Source organism: Colletes gigas, unplaced genomic scaffold (genome assembly GCF_013123115.1).
Source record: "Colletes gigas isolate AHSC1104 unplaced genomic scaffold, ASM1312311v1 Colletes_gigas_Sc00009, whole genome shotgun sequence".
Lineage (NCBI taxonomy): Eukaryota > Metazoa > Arthropoda > Insecta > Hymenoptera > Colletidae > Colletes > Colletes gigas.
This window is the reverse complement of record NW_025106638.1, coordinates 3,973,660-4,001,081: the sequence shown is the minus strand read 5'-3', so window position 1 is coordinate 4,001,081 and position 27,422 is coordinate 3,973,660. Positions and strand designations below refer to the sequence as shown.

Sequence of the window (27,422 nt, the reverse complement as noted above, 5' to 3'; positions counted from 1 at the left end):
ACGAAAATCAAGAACACTAATTTGTTGATGGAAGCTTCGTTAAAAAGTTATTAAAAAATATCAAATCATTCACGGAAAAATATTCTCGATTACGGGAGTCCATTACGATCATTTTTCGTGAATAGACATACCCCCGAAATCCTACATACTTTTGAGAAAAAAATCGAGTGATCAAATTTTTGGACAAAATTAACAAATTTCAAATCGATCTAAAAAAATTATTTTTGGGTGTAGAGGCCAATTATAATCATTTTTGGTCGATACACATAACCCCGAAATCCAAACCATTTTTGAGAAAAAAATTCGAGTATCTATTGAAATTTTTAGAAGAATTTGAAAAATTTCAAATCATACTAAAAAAATTATATTTAATTACAGGGGTCAATTACAATCATTTTTGGTGAATACACATACGCGCGAAATCCTACGCACTTTCGAGAAAAAAATTCTTTACTGAAAATATACTGTGTGGCCGGAAATGTTTCTATAACTTTTTAACGAAGCCTCAATAAAGAAATCAGTATTCTTGATTTTCGTTTTATTTTAGCCTCTAGAATCTCCCATTAAAATTTTTCCCATGGGTGGCCGAACACGCTGTATTTTTTAAAAATGTCAAATAACAAAAGAACGATAAACAATCCATTATTTGTCACTTGTCAAATAAAAATAAAAATTTCAATTATAATGTGAAATACTTCTCAATGAACAAGTTTATATCTATGATCGAAGAAACGCCACAAACAAATTGCTATATAAATGCCTTTTTGGTCGTTTATAACTAGAATTTATAAAATTTCGTTGGTGTCTGATTTGAATTTTTTATTCAATCGATAACATAAAAATTGAAGTTGAACTTAAGAATTTAAAAATGCAGTAGAAAGTTTTAAAACTGCAATGGCAGAAGTATTATCGATTTATTTAAACAAATTTCGCAGCGAGATCCAACTTTTTTTGTTGTACTTTCTTTTAGAAAAGAACTCTCAATTTCTAAAATGTACAAGTCCATAACAAATTACTATAAATTATATTATTATGATATACAGTTACTGCATAGTTAACGTAACACACATAAATCGATATCGACGTTTCCAATTCATTTCGTTAGTACGATTATTAACTGTTTGATAAAATTAACGTGACTTTTATCTCGTATAAATTGTATAATCTGTTATCATTATCATCGACACGACAATGCAATAATATTCCAAGCAAATAATGGACAACGATTCAAGCGTGAAATCAGCACAGTGATCCTAGTGACACAATTCTAGTGATTATACTTTCGATTAGAATTATATGTATATAAAATAAATTATTTCTCGTATAGAAAAGTAGAAGACTCACATTATAAAGCAGAGAGAACAATAATATCCAAAATGTTCTACTGTCGTTCCAAGTGGCAATTGTTAACAAACGTGACATTTAAGAATATAACAAATCGATATGTTACCGTGTAGTTATTAAAATATGTAATTAGTAACTAACACAATCACTGAGACACCACCACTGTCGCGTTCGATCAACAAATTTAAATTCCAAAATAGTCATAAATCCGACACTGGATCTGCTTGCACGAAACTGTACGCAGAACGAAAAAGTTTCTTCGCTCGTTGCTTGAATTTTCGCGCCCGATGGTCCCCCGAGTGTCCTCCAGGATAAAAAATGGTGGACAAGAACGCCGAGGGATGATGTTTAGCGAACAAAACGACGATCCTCCTGACTTTTCGGCCACGATGGCAATGACTCACGAAGCCAGCGTGCAAGGCAGGCGTACCTAGACCCTTTTGTTATAAAAAGAATCGACGCACCACGCAAGAAAGATTGCTACATCTTTCTAGTCGGTGCCAGCGTTGGGTTAGCGTGGTCTCGTAGGTGTTACGCCGGTTATATATTATATCTAGTTTCCATTCCCGTCGCACGATGATAAGGCATATTAACGCAACATACCGAACGGCGCAACGGACACTATCGAATAACAATGAACGATATTTCCTTTGCCTTTTAGATACCCCGATCGAATACTCGAATACCTTTCTCCTTTCACCCTCTTTCCTTCCTTTTACCTATTAGCGTTGCATTTTCCACGCACGCGAGCGGGAAGAAACGATCATGCGCCTAAACGTTTTCACGTCCAAAAATGGCAATTTCTATCCCCGGCTCTGCGGTCGCCTCTTTGCGTTTGGCTTTGCGCTCGAGATGTAATTTTTAATCCAAGTTACAGCACCGGTTAAAAATAGCTGACGATTTGCATATTTTTATATTTTTTATATTCGAACGAAAAATATGTACATTTTGTGCAGGGTTGATCTGTGCAAAGTAGGCGTTGCTAAAAATAATTTTGTATAAAAAAGTTGCATGGTTTGAAGGGGTATACTGTGTGTATGTAGTGCATTTGTCTTTTTTATAGGCGAATATCAAATTCTGAGTAGAAAAGTGTCGATCTGTATTAGCCCTAAACCTGATAACTAGTGAGTAATTTCACTTTATTTCTATCAGTGTAAATATTTAAAAGAAACTATGTGATGAAAAATTGAACGAACATGTTTGCCTCAGCTATTAAATAAGTTTTGAATATTAACACGTATCGTAGCCACTGTAAGCTAATTATGATTTTAGAACACTTTCGATCTGAATTTAGGTGTAGAAAAATATAAATAGAAGAAATTTAAAACCGTATAAAAAAAATAATTGATACATCAATGAGTATATCCTCTTTAAATGACAAATAATAAATGTGATAAATAGCAATAGATAGTTCTAAAAATATCTATGATCGTCAAACTTAATATTACATTGTTATTCGTTTATATTTTTATAAATTAAACGTACTCGAATATTCGGTTCGAGAACATTATGAAATTAAAATAACTCGCGAAGGTGACGATGCATTAATTAATTTAAACGTATGGTATTAAACATAAGCGTTCAAAATTTCGAGTAGCTTTGATGTTTAATAGTTAAAAAGTCATAATATTGAAATATCGTATAAAAAGTCTAGCTGAAGGAATAATGAATATAAAGCAAAAGTAGCTTCCTTTCAAGTCCTTTCATTGCTTTTTTTATTTATATGTACCGTTAGCCTACAAACCTTTAACCTCCATCCATGGAGAACATAGTTCGCGAAGCATTTATTCTCACATCGTGGAATACGGAAAGCGAATACCTCGAATATTAATCTATCACTATATAATTCCAACGTTTTCTTCGAACGAAAGAATAGTTATCGTACTGATATACCGTTACTATAATATGAATTTCATTCATTTCGGTGAATATTCTACTTAAAAGATCGAAATAAGTAATACAGGGTGTCCGGCCACACTTGGGAAAAATTTTAATAGAGGATTCTAGAGGCCAAAATAAGACGAAAATCAAGAATACCAATTTGTTGATGGAGGCTTCGTTAAAAAGTTATTAACAATTAAATTCGAAAATTTCAAATCGTTCTGGAAAAATTATTTTCGGTTGCGGGGGTCAATTACAATAATTTTTGGTCATTACACATACCTCCGAATTCTTATCCATTTTCGAGAAAAAAAATTCGAGAAGGTACGAAATTTTTTGACGAAAAAAAAAATTTCAAATCGTTTTGAAAAAATTATTTTCGGTTGCGGGGGTCAATTACAATCATTTTTGGTCATTACACATATCCTCGAAATCCTACGCACTTTCGAGACAAAAATTCCTTACCGAAAATCTAATTAAATTCCTTTTTTCGACGAAAAAAAAAAATTTTCAAATCGTTCTGGAAAAATTATTTTCGGTTGCGGGGGTCAATTACAATCATTTTTGGTGAATAGACATACCCCCGAAATCTTGCGCATTTTGGAGAAAAAAATTCAGAACAGGCGAAACTTTAAACGTTAATAACTTTTTCACGAAGCCTCCATCAACAAATTGGTATTCTTGATTTTCGTCTTATTTTGGCCTCTAGAATCTCCCATTAAAATTTTTCCCAGGGTTCGCCGAACACCCTGTATAAATGCCTCCATTAATAATCGACCCTTAAGCTATTTTTCACTAAACACGAGATATAAATAACTATAATCTGTAAGACAGTTGGCATTTTATGTTTTCCATTATCCATTGTTCAGTTTATTATGAAATTCATTTATACTTTTATCGAATAACACCTATACATCTTTCAAATCGTTGTACGTTCAATATTGAAAGGAGGGTGTTAAGAAATGCCCATTTTTGGCATCGCCTGGAAATGAAAAATTCATGCAGGATCTTTTAGAGTGTTTCTCAAGGAACAAAAAACGTCTTTATCACTTTCCCGAGAAACGATGGGAAAGTTGTCAAAAATACGTTCAAAGTATGAATGTGATGATAATGGAACTAACGTATATTTTACATTTCGTCGTCTTCTTCTTCGGATATCGAACTGCCCTCGAAATATTTAACGACTTTTTATACGTCCTGCGATTACTTCAACAGTATATTGATATTTTGTAATGAATTTCGATTCATTAACTTGTTCAACTGTTAGTGGTTTCCGAGTTTCCACTACAGAGTATCGAAAGCCACGATCCGCAAGGAAATTATCACCCGGTTCAAAGTATCTTAATCGACAGTATCGAAGCGTCTTAAAAATGATTAATAAGAATCATTAATTGAAACTAATAAATCTTACTGACTATTAAATTAACGGACAAATGAATTAAGGGTAGTAACCAATTAACGCCATTTTACTTAAAACGAAACTGCATTCACGACACTCAAATAGTTTAAAATACTTTGTATATGTACTAATTGATAAAAGTAAAACCGCACTGGAAGCCACACTTGCACATTCATGTGGATGCAAAGTCGGAGCACGCGTTGTTGGGTGCTGTTCCCATGTAGCCATGATTATATGGTACTTTGGATTTGCTCGATTTCATGCTTCTATTCATCTGCCTGCTGAGTTCCTTACTACGTATTTCGAAGACGGTTCGATATCCGAAGAAGAAGACGACGGAATGTAAAATATACGTAAGTTACGTTATCATAACATTCATACTTTTAACGTATTTTTGTCAACTTTCCCATCGTTTCTCGGGAAAGTGATAAGGACATTTTTTGTTCCTTGGGAGACACTCTAAAAGATCCTGTATGAATTTTTCATTTCCGGGCGATGCCAAAAATGGGCATTTCTTAACACCCTCCTTTGTTACGTTGCAAAGTTATTAAAATCAACGAAAGGGTTGCAATTAAAAAATTAAATAAAAAACAAATATAAACTTTGATTGGAAAAATTAAAAAAGACACGAAATCGAATCCACTTTTCGATATAATTGTTTCTCAAAAATTCATAACGTGCTTGAAAGTCCGTCTAATTCAAAGACTGAAAATTTAGTATCGCGTGTCGACATAAAATATTTGTTTTATGGAGCAGACATAGTAATCACATCCTGTCGGCTGAAGACAGTAGTGACACTAGTATAAGAAAACTATTGAAACTACGTATCGCGTATCAAGCCCACGCATCCGCCTTAAACGAACGAAAAATAAAATATTTCCTTTCCACTAACAACAAAATTTAATAAACTATTTTTTATCAATTCCCTGTAAAATCATGTGAAATTTTCGAAACAGACACATTTCTTCATTCACTGATCCCATTAATACTGTTTCATTAAAAAACAGATCTGAAATGTTTCTCACTTTATCGTGTCAGATACACGAAAGTCATTTATTTCATTTAAGGAAAGGACAAAAATGTTGAAAAATAATAATGTCGTGAAAACTCAAGAAAATAAGGAATAATTCTAAAAAAATTGACAATCGAAGTATAATAGTAACAATATGAAAGTTATTCTCAATGTTCGAATAGATTGATACAGAATTAGTGACTTTCTATGTGAAGAATTACTTTCACGATATCGGTTCTATCGTTAGTTCATGCAAGCGTGTCATTATTTAAACCAGAGTTTCCGATCACCGTGTATCGATTCTCTTCGGTGGAGTTGAACGATAACAAGGAACGAGGAACGCGAGAAATAATTTTTCATAAGTAAATAAATACCTAGAAAGAGAGTGTAAGAAGTCTAGGGGCTTATATAAAGAAACGCAAGTTTTTGAATAATGTCTCAGGATAATAATTTGTTTCCCCAAACAAGAATACACAGAAATCGTTTTAATTAATTTCACGGAAGTGGAATGTGGAATAAAGTTAGTTGGACAGCTTAATTTTCGAAGACTGGTTAAAGATAAAGTTGCAATCGCTATATCCAGCCGTTCGGGATGCAATTAGCGTTGTAATACTGTTACGGGTTCGGGACATACTAATTTCATTAACTGATCGTAATCAGTAAAAGGCAGGTAATACGATCGATAAATCACCTGTTGCTCTTTACCACTGATCAATCTAAACGTTTCAAAATTCTAATGGAATACGTGACTATACCGATTCTTCGATTTATCTTATATTTAATGGCATAGGATACTGTTGCTATTAAAAAGAATATTACTCTCTCATCGTCAACGTTCGACAAATAGAATGTGCAAGCTCCAAAGAGGCTGATTGCAAGTTGAAAAATTGGAGAAATCTAGACGTTTCAGTCAAACAGAAAACCACCAACAGCAAATAAAATACTATCTTTCCAACGATTAAGGACTTTTGTCACACGTCCGTCTCGATACTTTCACTCCACAGTGAACGAAACGAGACCTATTCGCTCCGGATCATCCAAACAGCTGCAGTCGCTATCAACATCGAGCCCCCCCACCCTTTTCAAGAATCGGTTCGTAAACTTACTGGCAGGATCAACGTCGTCGATTTTCCGCCGCTCGTCGATGCACAAAACGACACGTGACGGTTTCGTAACCGGAATCGCGACCGAACGGGATTACGCCGAATCCGATTCGACGATGTCAACGCGAGCAAGTTCTCCCGGACGGCTTTCACCGATTTCTCGGTGTCAAAAACACGCGAAACAACGCGTCTCCCGCTACACCTACGCGTCGCTGGCCGCGAGCGAGCGTTCGATCGGTCGAAGACCACGAGATCCTCCGCGTCGACCGCATCCGGTCGACCGAAACTCAGCCACTGCACTGCACACGATCGCTATCGGGACCGCGACGTCCGTTCGCGCGACAAAAACAAATCGACCGCGGCGCAAGGTGGTGTCACTTTCCGTGACCATTACCGTCGTGCCGATATTAAGGGCGCACTCGTGTCCGGCGACGCGGCGTTTGGCTTCCGTCTTCGAACCGTGGAACGTTTAAGGACACGCCGCGGTAGCCGGCCATGTCCCCCCAGCCCGGGCAGAGACGATCGGTGCACCAGTGACAGCGAACATTGCCGGAGCCAGGTACGTACCTGGACCGCGCAGCCGCTTTAGGTCTTGGAGAAGCGGAGAAGCGACCGGCGGCGAAGCGACCAATCGCCGCTCCTTATCGCTGACGCGGAGTCCAAGCAACGCGACCGTAGGTCTGCGTACCGATATACACATATACAGTGTGTCTCGCGAACTATGGCCACTCAAGGGGCCATTCTACCTTGTAGGCACGAAAAATACATTGTTTATAGAAAACTGATCCAAGTGACTTTTGGCGTCGTCGCTTTAAGTGAATGTTCTACATTTTAAGAAATTACTAAACCTGTGTGAGGTCTGGTACTATCATGGTGAGACTCACATGTCGAGCTTTGAAACGAAACGAAATTTGAAGCAATTAGTGTCTCCATATCTATCGATATGAGAATATTTTATCGAGTGTACCACATTGCTTGACAAATTATATATTTTTGACTAGTAAAAGTGTTGTCAATGAGTTACATATACTATGATTCCATTAATCGATCAGCGTCTTTGGTGATCAGTTTCTCATAGCCACTGAGAATTTTGCATCGACCAATATAATGTGTGTCATGTAAATTAGCACGCTCGGTTCTGTTAAAAGTAGCCTCATCACGGTAAACAGTATTAAAAGCTTTGCATGGTTGCTAATGACCCATTCGGGTTGATGCAACTTTAAAAATTAAATATAATAATAATAGTATTAAAAGAAAGAAATTTGGATTGATTTATATTTACCCATACACAAATTCCAACACGATCTACATAATCCATCTAATGTATAATAATTTCTGGGGAAGGTTAATACGGTGATGGTATTTCTGACGAGCGAGAATTCGTAATGACTACAGACTCCCGGCTCAATTCAACGTAAACTAATATGAGGATTATAACACGCCATGATGAATGTGCTAAAATGGAAACAGTGAAATATCATCAGGACTTTTACATTCAGAATACGCCAATCTGTCGAAATCGAGCATAAAAATTGGACATTCAGAAAACCCAAAGTTGACTTCTACACGTCTACTATGCCTCCACTTACAAGAATGCCTGAACTTTCTTAAATCCCACAACTCTTGTAACATTTCTCGCACCGTTCGAAACAATCGAGTGGATATTTAAGTGGATAGAGTTCGCGAGACACACTGTATATCATACGTGTATATGTGTATGTATGTTTATGTATACGTGCACAACAGGTCGGATATAACGGCGTGTCGTATCGGTTGTTCGGCTCTACGTGCGGGTTTGTGGCTTTTGAACACCGCGAACTTCAGCTCCTCGCGATCTCGCCGCTCGGTGTCCCTTCGGGACGCTTCGGCCTGCTTCGGGTTCACTTCGCTTTCTTACCAGCGGGGCCGTGACTGGGGACGCGCATTAGACAACAGTAATGCTCGGCCCGTGATGTCAACGACTGGGTACGCGATGCTGAACAGGAGTTTACGCAGTCGCTTGAAATGATTAGACGTTTAGAATCAATAATTATAACCATTAATTATTTCTTTTTCCTTTCGTTTTTAATTTCATCCTATTGGATATTATGGGATATATTCGTATAACAACAAACATTTATTAGCAATCACGCCTCGCAGTAGCGGTTGTTAGGACGCTGTCTATTGTTTTAAATATCTAGATTCCGGATATTCCTGAATCTATCGGGTGAATTCTTTTATACATCTACAGGTACAATAACGCCTACTCTACATTAGTCGTTTCAGTTTTATATTGTATTTATAGGATTTCCAACACATCCTGATAATCATATTGTAATATTATCTAACAGTAATTTGAAAGCTCTTGGAAATGAGTAAACAAGCTTGTTTACCAAAAAAATGACCGTTCAGAATTCTCTAGTAACAGGTTGCGTTAACACGGACGAGGTATAGAAGCTTCGATCACGTGAATTTTCCATTTATATGTATTTTCAGCCAGATCTCGTTGAACCAGGTAATTTTGTTTATAGCAAAGAAAGTGGGTAATTTTTATAACAATTGTTTTGACCAAAAATAGTTACAAGAGTGCAACGAACTGAGTAATCGATCGAGTAGCTATTTGGGGAATTACCTTTTTTGATAGAAGAATGAACAGTGAACGATAGCAATTTAAATGTTTCTAATGGTTAGTGTCATTGACAAAGAGTCTGTTTTCAATATTTATTAGATAGGGTTTAAAATAACATATTTAACATAACAATGGCAGGTATAACTTAACTGGTTATTACAAGGGGAAAGCTCTAACTGACCACTTCGGTTTTAACAATCTTTCGTAAGATGTTCGAAACTTCGTGGTGCAACTGACTAGGGGCGATTCTTTGCAAACAAATAAATCCAACAGAAAAAAAAAATTTATTTATTTTTGCAAAAATCGAGCTTGAAAATTGCAAGCAAAACCAGTGAGTAATTTTCAAATCTCGAAAATGAATTATTATAAGACAGAATTCTATTCTATGTTTTCGACTTATTTTCCATGAAGAAAATGGTCGGTTGTACCGCAAATAACGGAACTGTCTATCTTTAATGATGTCTGCAAAATATTAGCTGTAATTGCTAGATAGTTTGAAAAATTTAATTAACGAAGGTTGCACTCGCCAATTTTTCGAAGAGATCCTCCACCTTCATAAAGCCTAATTATAATGTTTCTCCTTCTATCGTCGTTTCTCTGTTTTCGGTACACATTTTAACAATATACCGCAATTGGCTACTAAACGAAATGCGATCAAAAGTAAGAAACAATAGAATGAGCAACTAGGAATTCCCCTAATTCTATTGTTTCAAATATGATTTTCTCGATAGCTGGCAGCTGTATGAACATCCTTTTCTCCCTGGCTTCGGTACTCGTTAAAGAATTTTGATTTATACATTATTATGAAATTCAATCTTCGTAGAATTTATCGTTCGAAATCCATGTTAATTTCTCACGTTTTTATGTATCTAATTGTTAAAATAATACTTTGCAAAGTTACAATAATATAAATTTTAATAGGAAATCACGATAACAGAAAATTATTTCTAAACTTGATTCTAAGCTTATTCTTAAAGCTGGAACTATTATAATTACTTAACACACATACTCTCGTATACAATGAATATTCAATTATTTATTAATTAGGTTTTTGTTGTTGTACATTAGACACTAAATGTTTCATTTTAATTTTTATTTCAGATTCACTGAGAAATGTTGACCATAGAACAATGAATGGATCTATAAAACAACGATTTTTAAATTGAAATTATGTAATTTAAATACACATTAGCGCCTAAAAATGTTATAAATTCCTCGTCCCCGTTATGACCTAAAATTTTAAACCGTTCTAAATCTGCTGTTAGTGAAAATCTATTTCTTGTAGTATCCTAGCTAACTTACTTAAGCTGCTAATAGTCATTATTGGTAATAACAGCTTTGGAAACAAATCAGATCGATATAATGGTGGCTCCTGTGCCTGTGTTCTTTTGTTTTAAACGATATTAATGTTCCATGACTCATTATCGCCAAGTTCATCATTATGCCGGTCGTAAATGTTTCATAATTGTGTAATCTGACTGCGTTTTCTTACATCGCTGCCTACACAGTGAATCACGCGAACAGTGATTTTTTCACAATCCGCGATTCTTGCAGAATTTATTTCATTGAAGAGCACGAACTACTGTAATAAATAAATTCCGACTCGAAGGTCGAAATATCGAGCATTATCAGCATTTTTTTTAGCTGATAAACATTCGGAACAAATAAATTCGTGCCCTCCACATTGTATTTTATTCTCTAATAGCTCCATAAAAAAGTACACAACTTATCTATTTTTAATAAAACCTCAAACCCGTTAAGTGTAGAACTAACAATAAGTACAATGGTAAAACGAATACAGTTTATTTAATACTTTATTTTATTTATCGATTAGTTTTATTACGGATCTTGTTTACATAGGCATTGATACTTTCGATGAACATAAAATTGTGATTTAATATATCAAATATAATGAATTTGAAGTTTTATTAATAAACCAAGAAATATTTCTTTTAAATGTGTAATTAAAAGGTACAACCAGAAAGCTATTTTTACATTTAATTTTGAATTTCGTTTAAAGAAAATAGAATTAAATACAGTATTGGTCATTCAATGAAATGAATTGCTTCCACGATATATGGGCGTGACCCAGTAATTGCAATATGTCAGGAAGAGGGATTACAAAGCCTTCCATCTGTGGACATCATTGTTGTGTACACTATATGTCTCCACATGAAATATTACCAGCTGTTCACACGGAAATCATCGATAATACCGATAAAATGTTTTCTTAATATCGTGAGAGTCGATGCATGAAAAATTTAGCTGTGCTGAGTGCAATAAGTGAACTGTTTATTAAGTCAGATTCACTTTTATTTATTGTTATAAAAAAATAAATTACAAACTGTCATTCTTTTTCTTTATTTGGTTGGTTGTCAGATGAATAAAAAAAAAAATATCAAACAGATCGCAAGGTCTGATAGATCTTGGTTCGATTTGTTCATCTCATTGTTTGGAACTCGTTTCTTCTATACATATAGAAAGATCAAGAATTTATTTATAATTTTAATCACAATAGATAGATACGTCAATATCATAATATCACACTACTGATTCATCAAACACAGGTAAACAATTTAACATAGACAAACAAGCATTATTTGTTAGAAAGAGTCAACGGAAAACGTGTTAAAATTATGAAAAGATTTCACTAATATAACATAAAGTGAAATTAGTATGTACTTCCTTTATGATTAAAATAAACAGTATTCGTTATAAATAATCTATGAACGCATATTTTATATAATTATTAATAAGTACTTCCCGTATAATAGATCGTAATACACGAAATATACATCCCAGAATCACATTTTTCACAATAATAATACGTTAACAAAATATCTTTGTTTTACAAATTATACTATCGACAGTGACTAACAGAAATTCATGGAAGCAGTCTATTTAGAATAATGCATTCATCTCGATGTATTGAAAAAGAACAGAAAAAATACTAATATATTTCGAATATTATATTCTATTGTACGAAAAAAAAACTTATTAAGACCCACATAAAAACGATAGAAAAAGGATATATAAAATAAGTTTTCTATAATAATACAAGTTTTCCGTTTGGTCTTGTAAGCTTGCAAGATAATCTTAATAAAGAAGTTACGTAATGTTAATAAATAATTAATTCAATTTTATCAACATTCTTTTATCCTAGTTTTTGGATTTTTCTCATTCTTCGAGCGAAGAAATTTTAATGTGGAGGTAAATTTCACGACGGAATTTTATTTAAAAAGCTTCCAACGAATGAGATACGTGGATACAACCGGATATATTTTTTGTATTCCGAATAACGCGGCAGACTCGACACAAAGTTTCTCCCTTTTACGATCTACTTCCTTCTCGTTTTTACCTCGATCCTTTTTGCATGTTCTTCTTCATCTCGTGGGAACTACCCACGACCACGAAGCAAAAACACTATGATTTCACGCGAGGCATTTTAAATATATCCTTATTCGTAGCAAAAAAAAAGCTGATAGTGGAACAATTACTGCAAATAATACAGTCGAGCCGCGATAACTCGAGCCTCGAGGAAAGATATATCTTCCCAATGCCTTCGAGACTCGTGAGTCACAAAATTATTGGCACACGCGGGCAATGATAGGAACATGAAGGATAAAAGAAACAATAAAAGACTTTTTTACGCTTTTTGTTTCAAAAACGTAATATTTAGACCACGAACTCATAATACATACTACGAAAAAAAGAAACAATAATATCATCACGTATAGTTATAAAAAAAATGAAACGATTCCATTCATAAATGGCTGTCTATGGCAGCCTATTCTGATATTCTTTTCTTTTCTTCGCTGTTAAATTTAAAATTGTGGAATCAATGTCAAAACAAAAAGGGTATCTCACAAAATATTAACATTAATAAAATTATTAATTTTTGTAACGTCAATTGATACGCGGAATCGTTTCGTTTCATTCTTTCTTAACTACAGTCGCGTCGGTATTTATGTTGACGTTGTTGTATTTCTGGTATTGACGATATTGTTCCATAATTTAAACACTTGTACGCGTCCTTCCGTACATTCTGACATTGTTTACATTATGTACAAGAAATGCCTCAGTATACCAGTGAGTGTCAAAGTGAAAACACCGCGTACAATCAAATAACAGTCAATCTGTAAAAATATTTCCTAAATTTGGTTCGCCGGAAAGTAAGTTGACGTAATCAAGTTTTTATTTCATTAATAAAATTTTGCTATTAAACGCGCATTTAATAATTTGATAATGTATTTAGTCTCTTATATAATGTTTTTTTTTTGTTATGTATGTATTGTTATTGTTAAGAATTGGTTACTTGTAGCATGCCGAAAATACGGGAATTACACGAGTCTGAAAGATTATTAATTTATAAAAGAAGGAGAGAAGGGCAAAGTTTGCAACAGATTGCCACAGATTTTGGGATATCAAAGGAAGGGGTGCGAAAAATTTATAAAAAGATAGAGACTACTGGGAAACCTGAAAATTTAGTTAGAACGGGAAGAAAAAGAAAAACAACTCCCCGTCGGGATCGAGAAATTGTTAAAATAACAAAAAAGGAACCATTTATTACTGCCAAACAGATCAAAGAAGATTTAAATTTGCCAATAAGGACCACTCAAATAAAATCCCGTTTATACGAAGCTGGGTTGCATGGTCGAATATCTAGGAAGAAGCCACAAATTTCCGAAACAAATGCTCGCAAACGTTTAAATTTTGCAAAAGAGCATTTTAATAAACCGACTGCATTCTGGGAATCCATAATTTGGAGTGATGAGTCAAAATTTGAATTACAATCAAACAAACGAAGGAAATATGTGTGGAGAAAAAAAGGAGAAGCTTTTAAACAAAATGTTATCACCTCCACCGTGAAACACGGTGGAGGGTCTATAATGTTATGGGGCTGCTTCAACAATGAAAATGTAGGAAAATTAACAGTTATTGGTGGTATATTAACAGCAGCGAAATACGTCGATATTCTAAAAGAAAATTGTTTCCATCAATTCAAAAATTTGGGCTAGATACAGGATACATATTCCAACACGACAACGATCCGAAACATACTGCAAAGATCGTTAAAAAATTTATCGACGAAAACAATATTATTGCTGCTTTCTTGGCCACCGCAGAGCCCTGATTTAAATCCGATTGAGCACTTATGGGACGAACTCGATCGAAAAATACCAAAATCGGACCGCTATACAAAACCAAAATTGATAGCCGCACTAAAAAAGGCATGGGATGAAATACAGCCCAAAACGTTAAAAAAATTAATACACAGTATGCCAAATCGTTTACTGGAAGTAATTAAAGCCAAAGGGTATCAAACTGCTTATTAAATATTTTTTTTACTGTTACTTATAGAATTATAATTTACTTTATAACGATTGTCAACTTACTTTCCGATAGACGTTCATTAGAAAATATTTGTTAATGCTATTGTTACTCAAATGAACATAATTAATAAGGTGACATTATTTACTTAAGACACGAATAAATTTATTTTTGTAAACATTTCGTATTTTATTTATTTTTATTGTATCCTTTTACGGCTATTTTATAAAAATGATAAGTGTCAACTTAAATACCGACGCGACTGTATAAGTAACGATATTGTCGTTTTTGTTCATAGTATTGCGAGTTTATGGTTTAAACATTATATTTTTCAAATAAAAAACACAACAAGAATCTTTTATCATTTCTTTTACTCTTCGTATTCCTATCACTTTCTGCGCGTGCCAGTAGTTTTGTGACTCACTGTGTAAAAATTTTATCTTATCGAAGTTTTCTAAAAAAACAAATTGAACAAAAATTTAACATGCAGAGAAAAATTCATTCCTTCAAGGTAAATTATTTAGTGCATACTTACAATCTGTACATATTCTTGTTACTCGTAATTATTAAATAAGTTTGTAATTTTATTTTGCGTCGATTTGTTAAGATATCGTTGACGCGTAGCATTTTTAATTGCGACTGGAACAAAGGAATACGTTTCTCTTAATATTATTACTTCCTTCCGGTATAATAATCGATTATTGACACGTTGCGACACATAGCATACACAACTATAAAAGCGATGATAATAGTTTCATTTACAGTTTTGTAGTTTCAATTTACAGCGTCTATTCTAAATTCAAGTTCCAGATGCAATAATTCGAGTTGAATTTACATTTCGACTTTTCACAAGAAATAGAAAAAAACGAAACTGTAGTTTTAGAGAATTATCGAAGCTCGACTGCATATCAATTCAATATTATGCCTATGTATGATCATTGTAGCGCCAGTCGCATTAATCACGGCATTAAGCTTCTAATCAGTGATCGTGATCGCGTAATTCTACCTGCTCGTATCAGCGTCTCAATAATTTACATCAAGAAACGACCGAGGCTGTCAATTCTTTCAATTTTTGATGTTTCCAACGAGCCCGACCTGTAATGCACGTATCTACCTCGCGGTAGCTTGCATCCTAGGAATTACAAATAATTTATTGCTATCTGAGCGTAATGCGCAAGAGAACTAGTCGCAGTTGGCACTGATCTATAAATAGGTCAGCAATGGGTAAAACTTTAGATTAGTGGCGGTTGAAACACTTTTAACGAGCAAATATTGTACGAGGACAAAACGTTAAAGCGATTAGAAAACCCCTGGGGAGGGGGTGGAAAGTGGGGGGATATCGGTGGATGTAAAAATGTCGATTTTTACGACAGAGGCGATTGTCATAGTGGGGGCGTTAGAGAATTTTGGCGGAGTGGAGGGCAAGGAGAGTGGGGTGGTGTTTTCAGACTCGTTGTCGGTGTTGATGATACTGAGAACAATCAAGGAGGGAGGCTACGGGAAAAATGAGGTAAACCCGTGGGTGGTGAGGATAGTGGATGTAGTATGGGGGTCAACGAGGAAAAAGAGGGTGGTGTTGGTGTGGATACCCAGTCATGTAAGTATCGAGGGGAATGAGATGGCGGATGAGGTGGTGAAGAGATATGCACAGGGGCCAACGGACACGGGAATGAAGGTGCCCAATTGAGTAGGTGTTGGAACAAAGGAAAAAGGATGGGTGGGAGAAGTTCAGGGAGGAGATGGAAAGGAAGGGGAGGGAAAAAGACAGGGAGTATTTTAGGACGTTTTGGGTCAGTAGTAAGAGGGAGAGGTTTAAGCCGTGGTTTGAAAAGTTAAGAGGGGTGAATTGGGGAGTGATTAGGATGGTCTCCAGGCTAAGGGCAAATCATTATGACCTAAGAGGGTCATTGGCAAGGAAAGGGATGATTAGAGACGGAAGATGTGAGTGTGGGCAGGGGGAGGAGAATGTGGAGCATGTAATGTTTCAGTGTGGTTTGTATAACCTGGAGAGAGAGGAGATTCGAGGGAGGTTGAGGAAGGAAATGGCGAAGGTAGGGGAAGACGTGGTAGGGTTGTTGACGATGAATAGGACCAGGGTATATAGGGTAATGAAGGGGTTTTTTGATAAGATAGAGAAGGATTTGTGAAGAAAGAGAAGAAGATGGATGGAGGAGTCCGGGTCGCGATAGGCGGGGAAAGTTAGGAGGAAGAGGAGGCAGAGGAGGATGTTCCTAATGGGGTAGTGATAATTAGTAATTGAGACTAGAGATTAAGTAGTGTTATTTTAGTTTTATTTTCTTTGTAATAGGTTAATGTTAACTTTAATTTTAGTTGTAAGCGACTGCTGGAGGCGAGGTTAGGGTTGCGGAAGAGTTAAGAAGGGGAGGAGAAGGAGTTAAAAGAGTAGAAGGGAGGGGAATAACTGGAGTAAGGAACAGGAGACAGGTGGAAGTAGGAAATAGAGTCGATAGTGCTAGTATCGCACCCAAAAAAGATAGAATAGAATAGAAAACCCTTAAGTCTATTACTAGTTTACTGTTTTCCCATTTTGAGGGATTTAAGCGACGAGGTTCATCTTGCCAATTAGGATTAACGGGAATTAGTTAACGACTTCACGAAAAATGATTTTCGTAAATTGCTGCTTTTACTAAAAGTAGTTTCGAGCACCAAAATTTCGAAGTGCATTTACGATTGCAACCATTAAGTTGCAATTACGGCTGTTCGGTGAAATGATATCTTACTGCATTCTTCTGGCGTTAAAACACTGCGTTTAAAACTAATGTACTAGGATTACATTGCTCCAAAATCCAAAAATAATAATTAATAATAAATTACTCGAGACTAAATGGAAAGCATATTTCATTTGGTAAAGCGTATATTAAAGTTTATAAACTTCAATATACAAATTCATGTAAATACTACAAAAGATTGTTACAAGTATTAAACAACAAATCAATGTATGTTTCACTGCTTTTGTTTTATTTGGATATTACATTCATTAACACTGAAAATGATATAAAACAATTAGAAAATACGTGACTGTCCCGTAAAAATTAAAATGTAAATAGGAAGCAATATTATTATATTTTTTTTTTACAACATTTTTATTATGCAAAATAAAAATTGATTTGCAAAGTAAATTCAAGTTACGTCTGAATTTATCGATATAAATCAATAAAAAATTATTTCACAACTTCAGAAATTACGAATGTACTTCAAACGTTCACTTCGTACCCCTTATTTATATAATTCTTTTGTGATGCAAATCTTTTAGAATGAAATCTCTAGAATTTAAATCGTAGATTGCAATTTCGACCAGTTCGACAATTGTTGTCAATGAAAATATTTAAAATATCATTCGATTATTTATAACCGTAATACTCGGTGTTTTCGAGTAGTCAGTTTAAAAATTTGCCTATATCGATCTAAATGATTATCCTCATTATTATATCGTAGGAATTTAAAAAAGATAGAGTGTTGCTCTTTGTTACATGCGCGTTGTATTCGACGCGAACGCGTTGCCTGTTAATATGCAAATAAGCAGAGATACTAATGGCAATGATCCTCGCTAAAGCACCATTCTGGAGTAGTATTCCACTAATCACGGTAAATCCTTTTACGGGTGTACCAGGAAGAGTGGCCCTGTCGCCATTTTCCGTAAATGGTGCACCTTCAGAAGGAAACGAATATCCAGTTATATGCTCCGGTACACGAAGATAACACGTTACGACAACGTTTGCAAATACGTATCGCGATTAATGCTTTTATTCTCATCGAATTAATTAATGTTTCGTATTAACAGCATCATAATACGAGGGAGCGTGATACGGGTGGCAATACCGATGGAAATGATTTTTCATTGAAAAAATAAAACGAAAAGGTAGGATGAACGTTCCTTGTTCGAGCTTTCGTTTTCCAAGTAATTACGTTCGAAGATTCATGAAGTACGTATGTATGTATGTACTTGTCTGAAACTCGATTTAATACTTTGCAGTCGAACACGGTATTTTCTTCACGTAAATTTTCCACTCGAAGGTACAAAAGTTGTTTTTTAAATGTTACAAACTCGAACTACGTTTCCAAAGGTAGAACGGCTGACGATATTTTCAACAATTTGCCATTTAGGTTACATTTATCATTTCTTTTCAGACGAATTCAGCAGACAAAAATAATTCGTCCTTTGTTTCTGACTCAAAGACATTTTTTATGTTTCAATAATGTTTATTAAACATTTTCATAACGTTGTATGAATTATTTTAGATCATTTACATAGATGAATAACTAACGGTAACATAAAAAAAAGATGATAATTTGAAAAATGCTACATACGATAAATATTTATAAGATCTCCGTTATTTATGTTCGTTAAATTTTATCTTGTGTATACAATACTGATAGAGGTTATTTCACGAACAATAATACGAAGAAAACAATTTTCTCGTAAATAGTTTCGTTCGAAAATATCCCTTTTGCTCGTAATACATCTGTCGTATTTTTATGTTACATCTTTAAAAAATTTTAATAATACTGTTTTTAAAAAATAGTATTTCCTAATAGTTAATCTTCTATTTGTAATTCCACGTTTTCAATTCCATCTTACACTTGAAATAACCATTGATTGCCCTGTATGATATTAAAAAATATTTTGTTCAAAATAGAAAATAGCGATTATGGTCAAACACGTTTCTGTGCTAGCATTAAGGTTTAATATCGCATACGTGAATTTCTAAACCATTCAAAGCGCAGAAAAAAATATGAGAATGCAGTCGATGATAAGTTTTCGATATATTAACACAGAAAATGGAGCGGAAATGAGGAGAATCGTGTCTATCATCGAAACTATCCTTGCAATTGCACTCTGTCATTTAAACTTCATGCAACGCGGAACAATAGCTTTCCCATCATTAAGATAATTAATTATTAGTCGCATAATAAGAGGCGAGTAATCATTGTGTTTCGTATTATTCAATAAATTTCTATGTGGCCGAAGCTTGTGCCTCGTGGAACATAAAATCATCGCATAGACGATTTCCTCTGCACTACTCTCTTCGTGCACTGTACCTGGTACTTTGATCTGGTACACGTATGTAAATGAAAATCGGTTCATTACACGGGTGATTTCACTCGTAGTTTATAACTGGCGAGGTAGTTCAGAATTTCAACCAAGAATAGAAAAGAGAATCAAATTATCCAGACAATTTCTCTTGTTATCGATATTACGCATCTGGCGTCGTTATTTCACGTTTTAAACGAAATTGATTATTGCGAATCCGACCCTAATTAATAGCTCGATATCAATGTTTAATGTTTTCCACCAATACTTTATACTAAAAAGAAAAATACAGCGTGAGTCTCGTAAAATAATGACCTCAAATAACTCAGAAATTATTTGATGTGCAAAAAAAGTATTTCAGGTAAAAGTTACACGGTTTTTAGAAGAACATATAGTGCTTTATTTGGTTTCATGTTATTCTGCTTTTTTTTATTAAGATACGAAGTGTACTTTCATTCCAAGATCCAAATTTACCTTTTCCTAATAATTTCAATCTATTTTATATTATTACAATAATTATTACATTAACATTATTAATTATAATAGGTACTGTAAATAATACTTTTATTAAAGCATCATATAATTTAAATTATTTGAACAATTCCATCACTAACAATTTCAATAATTATTGCATTCCCATCATTATGAACATTATATTTCATTGATGAAATATGAAATCCTTCATTTGTTTAATTTTCAATCGATTCGTCGTCGATGATATTGGAAGTATGAATATCCAGAATTAAAAAGTTTTAATTTTGATTCTTGCATAATTAAAGACTCGTTAAAATTATATAATTTTAGTGTACGGTTGAATTTTTTACGCCAGTTTGGGCATAGAGACCCACGTAAGATTCGAATATAAGTTATAAAAATTGCATCGCGACTTGTCGCGTTTCGCAAGATTTGTGTCAAAAGGAAAAAGCTAGCACAAACTTGCAATTTTTCCTCCATTGCGCAAGAATGTATGTTTATTGCGGGTCACAGAAATTGCACCGGCGATCCCCGCATGCGCTGCAGGTATGTACGAACGCCGGAAGTCCCGTTAGTCAACCTTAAGGTTTAAAATTCGTTCTTCCAAGTACTGCTTCGGACTTACGATACCTGAATTTCTCTTCGAAGCACAAGCAAGTTCATTCATAGGGTTCTATTCATTTTCACAGTATAAATGAGAACTGATAGATAACCAAACAGATGCATATACAGGGTGTTCCGCCAACCCTGGGAAAAATTTTAATGGGGAATTCTAGATGCCAAAATGAGACCAAAATCAAGAATATCAATTTCTTAATTGAGGCTTCGTTATAAAGTTATCAACGTTTAAAGTTCCGCCCGTACAGAATTTTTTTCTCGAAAATGCGCAGGATTTCGGGGGTCTGTCTATTCACCAAAAATGATTGTAATCAACCCCCGCAACCGAAAATAATTTTTCCAGAACAATTTGAAATTTTTTCTTTCCATCGAAAAATTTCACTCCTTCTCGAATTTTTTTCTAGAAAATGGGTAGGATTTCGGGGGTATGTCTATTCACCAAAAATTATTGTAATTGACCCCCACAGCTGAAAATAATTTTTCCAGAACAATTTGAAATTTTTCCTTTCCATCGAAAAATTTCACACCTTCTCGATTTTTTTTCTAGATAATGGGTAGGATTTCGGGGGTATGTCTATTCACCAAAAATTATTGTAATCGACCCCCACAGCTGAAAATAATTTTTCCAGAACGATTTGAAATTTTTGAATTTAATTGTTAATAACTTTTTAACAAAGCATTTATACGTAATAATTTATGGATTTTCCTTATGAATTACAAAAGATTTTCCTTCCCTCGTGGAAGCATACTTTTCATCCACTAATGTTCTTTTTATTCCTCGCGTAGTTTGTCTATCTGGACAGAATCGATCGAGAAACCTTCGTAATAGTAAATTGCATTTGTCACCGTAATAACGTGACAGAAACTAAGAATTAGGTAAGAGAGTAGACTGATAGAAAGCAGATTGTACCAGTTGACCATAATCTCTGTGTTTCATCATTCTTTACCTTTATATTTGATTTTTCTAGTATGACATATACTCAAATAAAAATATACTCTCTGAAGAAACTCGAAACAAGAAATTCTGTCCATTCCTTCTAAATCGTAGTTAAATCTTTCATTTATTCCTTCATTTTATTATAAACTATTTATAAAACTCAAATCGTTACTGGCTTCGACCTGATTTTGACAACGTTATGCAATAAAATTCGATTTGGGAATATTTTCCGGTAAAAAGTAAAATTCGTATCATATTACGTGTATTTGTGTCGATGAATCTACGAAAATCTTTTTCAGTTTAAATAAAACAGATGTTTGCGCGCCAACGCCAACATTATAAAAACAACTATCGCAAATAAATGCATAAATCTGCTCTGTGCAGTCAGGAAGTTAGACGGAAGCACGAGGCTACGATACATCTATGTAAATAAAACGCAATTGTGTCTATTCGTTACCGCATCGCGGGAAAACAGTTGGTGAGATTGCATTGAAACTGGAGACGCAAAGATAGCATAAGTTAAAATTTAATCTCTATGTAAACAAGAAATTACCGTTAATTTTGCAGCAAGTGTTCAAAAATATGTGAAGATCAAAGGTGGGCAAATCTTTGATAGAATCAAAATTTTATTCTAAACTTTCCTACCTTTACGGGTGATAAAGCGTCATCTTTGTAATTTGCTTTCAAACACTATTATCGCCCGTTTATTAAAATTCATTGATATATTCGAAATACATTCTTTGGAATGCAAATTGAAAAAAGAAACATTGGAAAACAGTAAACGTATGTTCCGAGTTACTAGGTAAAATTTATCGTCTATGTTTTGTAGTTGCTGTTCAAAGTAACTCAAAGGGAAAGTATTTGTGTATACTGTATCGTTCGAACATGATTTCCTTGTAAAACACCATGTTTTTTAAGGCGAAAGGTGCAATTTCTGTATACCTTTGCAGTTGTAAATCCTAAAAACCAGCTCGAAAAACGCGAAAAAAAAGTCTGTTATACTCCTATTCTCTTGAATCAATAAAACTTGACGAATATATGTATGTATTCTCAAATAATGAAACTTTTCGAGAGGAACTCGCGCGTGTACGTTTAATTTTCAATTTAACCGTTAACATGTCGACTGAACATTCGTAATTAAGTTTACCAGTGACGTAACGCGACGGGATCGTCGTAAGATTAACAGCTGTTGCGGGACAGCGTGGATCAGAATTCTTGTTTATCTTGAGCGAAATCATTCGTCGCTGGAGAGTTCAATGCGTGGTAACAGCGTCCCGCAGTACGCGAAACGTCCGAAACGCGAACAAAATGCAGCTGAATCGAATCTTTTGAAGCAATGGAAACTGTTTTTACGAACTGCAATACCATTTGATAATACTTTAAACTATAACAAAAAACGAAAGTTAGAAAAACTGTATAAGAAAACGTTGAATCATAGTTTTGATTGTATTTTTACTGATCCGAATGGTGTGGTTTTCGTTAACCTTTAAATATTTTTTAAACACTTTTTCTTCAGAAATCATTATCAACTTTCATTTCTAATATAAAAACGAGATCACATGCTAGTTTTAAATGGAATCTATTTCTGAATAATGTCTATAATGTAAAATCTTGCATATGTTTGCACATAAATAGAAAATTGTATTTTAGGTATAGATAGAATTACTTCACCCAGTAATTACATATTTTCATGTGTTTTCTGAAAATTGGTGTCACCAACGGCTACTTTAAATCTGACAAGCAATGAAATGCATTGTATATTATTAATATATTATCAATGTTTCCAATAATATTGCAATGTCATCAATTATCATGGCAGACATTTCCAGTGGTCGATTAAAAATTTCTCAAACGTTCCAAAACTTTTAGCAATATTATGCTTTAAACCGTATTCAAATGATTCCTTTAAATTAAAAAACTTTCAGCTAATTAAATCACGTTATGCGATAAACTTAAGGAGGCAGTAATAGAAGCACTCTAGTTGTATTTTTTACTACTGTTATTGTTGATATATACAAATTAAAATTATTTCAATACATGTATACATATATGTATCTATATATAAAGTGATTTTTTTTGGATATACTATTATCATATTGAGATTACTGAATAACAAATGCGTGGATATTGCCTAATCAAACACAAATTCTATTCAAAATTGTCCTTATTGCAACTTCATGGAATTATATGGAACATATAAAAGGCGTATTTAAAAAAAGAATCACTTTACTACTTTATGAATGAAAACATTTATTTATGGATAAACGGTTAATTGAATTCGTGATCAGCGACCTCGAGAACTCTGCTACGCTAATTTTCATACAAACAAAATCACGTTTTCGTATTTTGTCAGCGTTTCGGACGTTTTGCACACGCTGAGCCCTGTTTATCCATGCCCCAAGGAATAAAATATAATAGAAAACGTCGTTAGAAAGTACTAAAATAAATTTTTTCACTGGTATAAGATTTCCTGCCTCGAGCCACGTCGGTTAATTCAGCGGGTATGCATATACATATATAAATATCGCGGGTTCCTTATACCTCCGTGTGAAAGCGCCATTCCACTCGACTTCGGTTATATGTATGTATGCTACGACATACAGAAAGACGAGACTCTCGTTCGCACGGAGGGTCACAACTAGCCCTGAGGGAGCAGTCATTGACATTGAGAGAGAAAAGAGGGGAGAACGTCGAGGAACGTGACTAATATCGCGGCACTACCTCTATATGGAAGCTTTTCGCATTTTCTATTCATTCGTGGCCATTTACGGTATTGCCGATCACACGATTAATTCGAAAAGTCAACGATAATTTTCCCAAATTCGCACGGGACGGGTTATGCGCGACGAATCGGTCGATGGAGTATCCTGCAAAATACTTGTTACCGTAAACACTGAGAATTTCGTTCCATGGTATTGTTCGCGGAACAATAAGAATGGAATAAAGATATAATCCGCACTGGCGTTCACCGTAACAGCTGCCACGTCAAATAAATTACGCAGCGTAGTAACAATAAAAGATACACGCACGTTATCGGAGCATTTGTCTAATTACACGCTCGATGGCGCCAGAAATGCTCTTCTAGCAAATAACGCAATCGTACACTCTCAATAACGTATCGAATATTTCACGGACTGTGTTAGTTACTGTCACCCGTTTCGGTTGTTTTTGTCGAAAAGTATGCTCGTTGGTGAAAGACGAGAATATCCAGGCGGCTAGTTATTCGATCGATCGTGAAAGAATCGGTGTAATTACCCGAATATTGTAAACGCGGAGTTTGTATATTGCCGCATTTTAGGCTGAAAAGCTCTGGGTAATGTTAAAACAGGTTTCTCGCAAACGTCTTACTCCCGACGGGTCAGTATTCGACAGTCACTCCGCTGGTTTGTGCTCGTCGAGGTTTATCGCCTGGAGCAGCGTAGAAAGTATAACGCAAATCATTTCGATAAACCCGTAAACGTTGGTGAGATATAAAATATGTAAATAAGATTTGGTCGAACGTTTCGTCCTCGAAGCATTTAAGTATATACGCTCAACGAGTACCTATCTTCCAGCGGAATTTACGGATCGTAACAGAAACTAGAATCTTAGAAAGATCAGACTACGAACGCAAGCGTGTTCGCTGGACTGGCATTTTTTCTCAGTTGCCGCGTTAAAGTTCAATAAACACGTTTGTCGCGACATGCCTGACGGTCGAGGAAAAAAAGAGATGAAATATCGCGGTATAAATTCCACGAAAAGAATTCCAAAACACTCGATAAACTCTCCTGGCGAGGAAGAGTCGACTAAATGACATTCCAAACGGTCGATCAACATTCTATATCGACCGTGCGAGTCTTCGATCGCGTTTAAGAGCGAGGCGAGGAACGCGTAAACGAAACCTCGATGCAAACATTCCCGGCCGATCTTCCGGAACAATCACTCGCGCCGTTCGTGTCCTTCGATCGCACGAATCCTTCTCTACTTTCCCGAACCGAGAATCTCGACACGTAGAACCGATTAAACGAAAAGTACACTGGACGTTACCCTTGGTCCTCCTCGGCAGGCGGTCCTTGCTGGGTGATTCGAAACACGTCCGTCGTTGACATGGTGCTCCGTTGACCAAGCACTATCGACACACGATCACCCACCGGTCACATATCGACGTCGAAATCCGTGCATCCTCGACGCCACTTGCATTCGTCCCGATTCGAATCCACGCAACGATGCCGCGAACTCGCGTCGATCCACGTGTGAACGCGTGTATAAGCCGCGCGAGTTAAATAAGTGTCCAGGTTGGCTGGCGCCCGTCAAGGCCTGGCTGGCTGCCGCGGTAGCGGTACGCTGGCACGAGGACCCGTGCACGCGAGATCGGTAGCGCAACAGGTTGCTGGATCCACGGATTTTCCACGATCCTCCGTCACGATCGAAAAGCACCGAAGACCGACGGCGACCGACTCGCTGCACTCACGCGGTAGTGTCGCGACGAGAGCGGTCACGCCGCACCTTTGCCTCTGTTGCCGCTGTTCTCCTCTTTCTGCCTGTGCGCACGCACGCACACTGCGTCCCGCGGACAGACGCTCGCTGGCTGCCTGCGGATGAAACGCGTTCCTTCTACCTGCGCGCACGCACACGCGCGACGACGCGACTCGTAGCGATGCCTATTTAACCACCGATATACACCGGTACCGTTCGCCCTCTGCGTGTGTAGCGCGCACGACAGTTTCTCCTTTGTTTGCGTGACGGTCTACACAAGCGTGTTTATCCGCCGAGCGAACAGGTTCCCTCTGTATACGTATATACGTTGAGGAACGCGACGATGCGCGCGCCGATGCTTGTGTCGCGTGATGGATACACGTGTTTTCTGCGTACGCACGTCGCACGGTGACGGGTCTGGATGGATAAAAGTCAGTTTTTGGCAAACGTTCGCGGATCTTTTGATTTTTCGCATTGCAAGGTTTGGAAACGCAACTCCAAATTGATTTTATAAAGCCTTTAGCAAGACTAAAGAATTGGAGCCATCGAACTTCTTCACTGTGCTCTTGTTAGACCGTGTATCGATAATCTGGTCGTTTAATTATTTCGATCGTGATTACGCGCAAATTTTGACAAACCGGGCACCGCATACCGCAATACTAAACTATTAAAGTAGTTAACCTAATATGTATTGATTTTAAGAGAATTTATCTGAGACCTCGTAATATGGCATCAATTATCATTAAATTTAGTATTTACACTATGTTTCTCTAGAGTTTTATATTATTCTACGGATGATTTTTAACAAGTTAACACACATAACCCTTTCTCTCGCTCTTCGTGCGTGAATTAATCTGAAATGTTTCAAAACTCTCATAATTTGTTAAGCTTATGTTGTATTTATAATAACACTTGTCACCGTATTGCAATCACATCTAAATGGCTGATAATAATACATTTTACTCTACTGTAAAGTTTTTAAATATATGTCAAATTATATACTACCAAAATTTATATAAAACTAAAAGGAACTAATACACGTTCGCTAATTGAAGAATCTAGATAATAATTTTATTTAATAATTCGAAATATCTAGTCACCTTCGAAAATAAATAAAGCGTTTGGTCGTGCGTTGAAAATGTTTTTCTTATCTCTCGTGTCGCTTTTATCGTCATTTCACTTTCATCTTTTCAAAACATCATTGCTC

At 35.5% G+C, this 27,422-nt stretch overlaps 1 protein-coding gene across 2 annotated transcripts in view; it reads right to left on the bottom strand.

Moving 5' to 3' along the window:
* The window catches only part of LOC122397499, a 111,530-nt gene extending 85,119 nt beyond the window's left edge, over positions 1-26,411 (bottom strand). For both annotated transcript variants that reach the window (XM_043396681.1, XM_043396682.1), the window contains exon 1: positions 25,787-26,411. In XM_043396681.1, coding sequence (XP_043252616.1) covers positions 25,787-25,848 — 62 coding nt within the window. In that variant the 5' untranslated portion in view covers positions 25,849-26,411. The remainder of the gene's footprint in view (positions 1-25,786) is intronic.
* Positions 26,412-27,422: the final 1,011 nt, after the last annotated feature.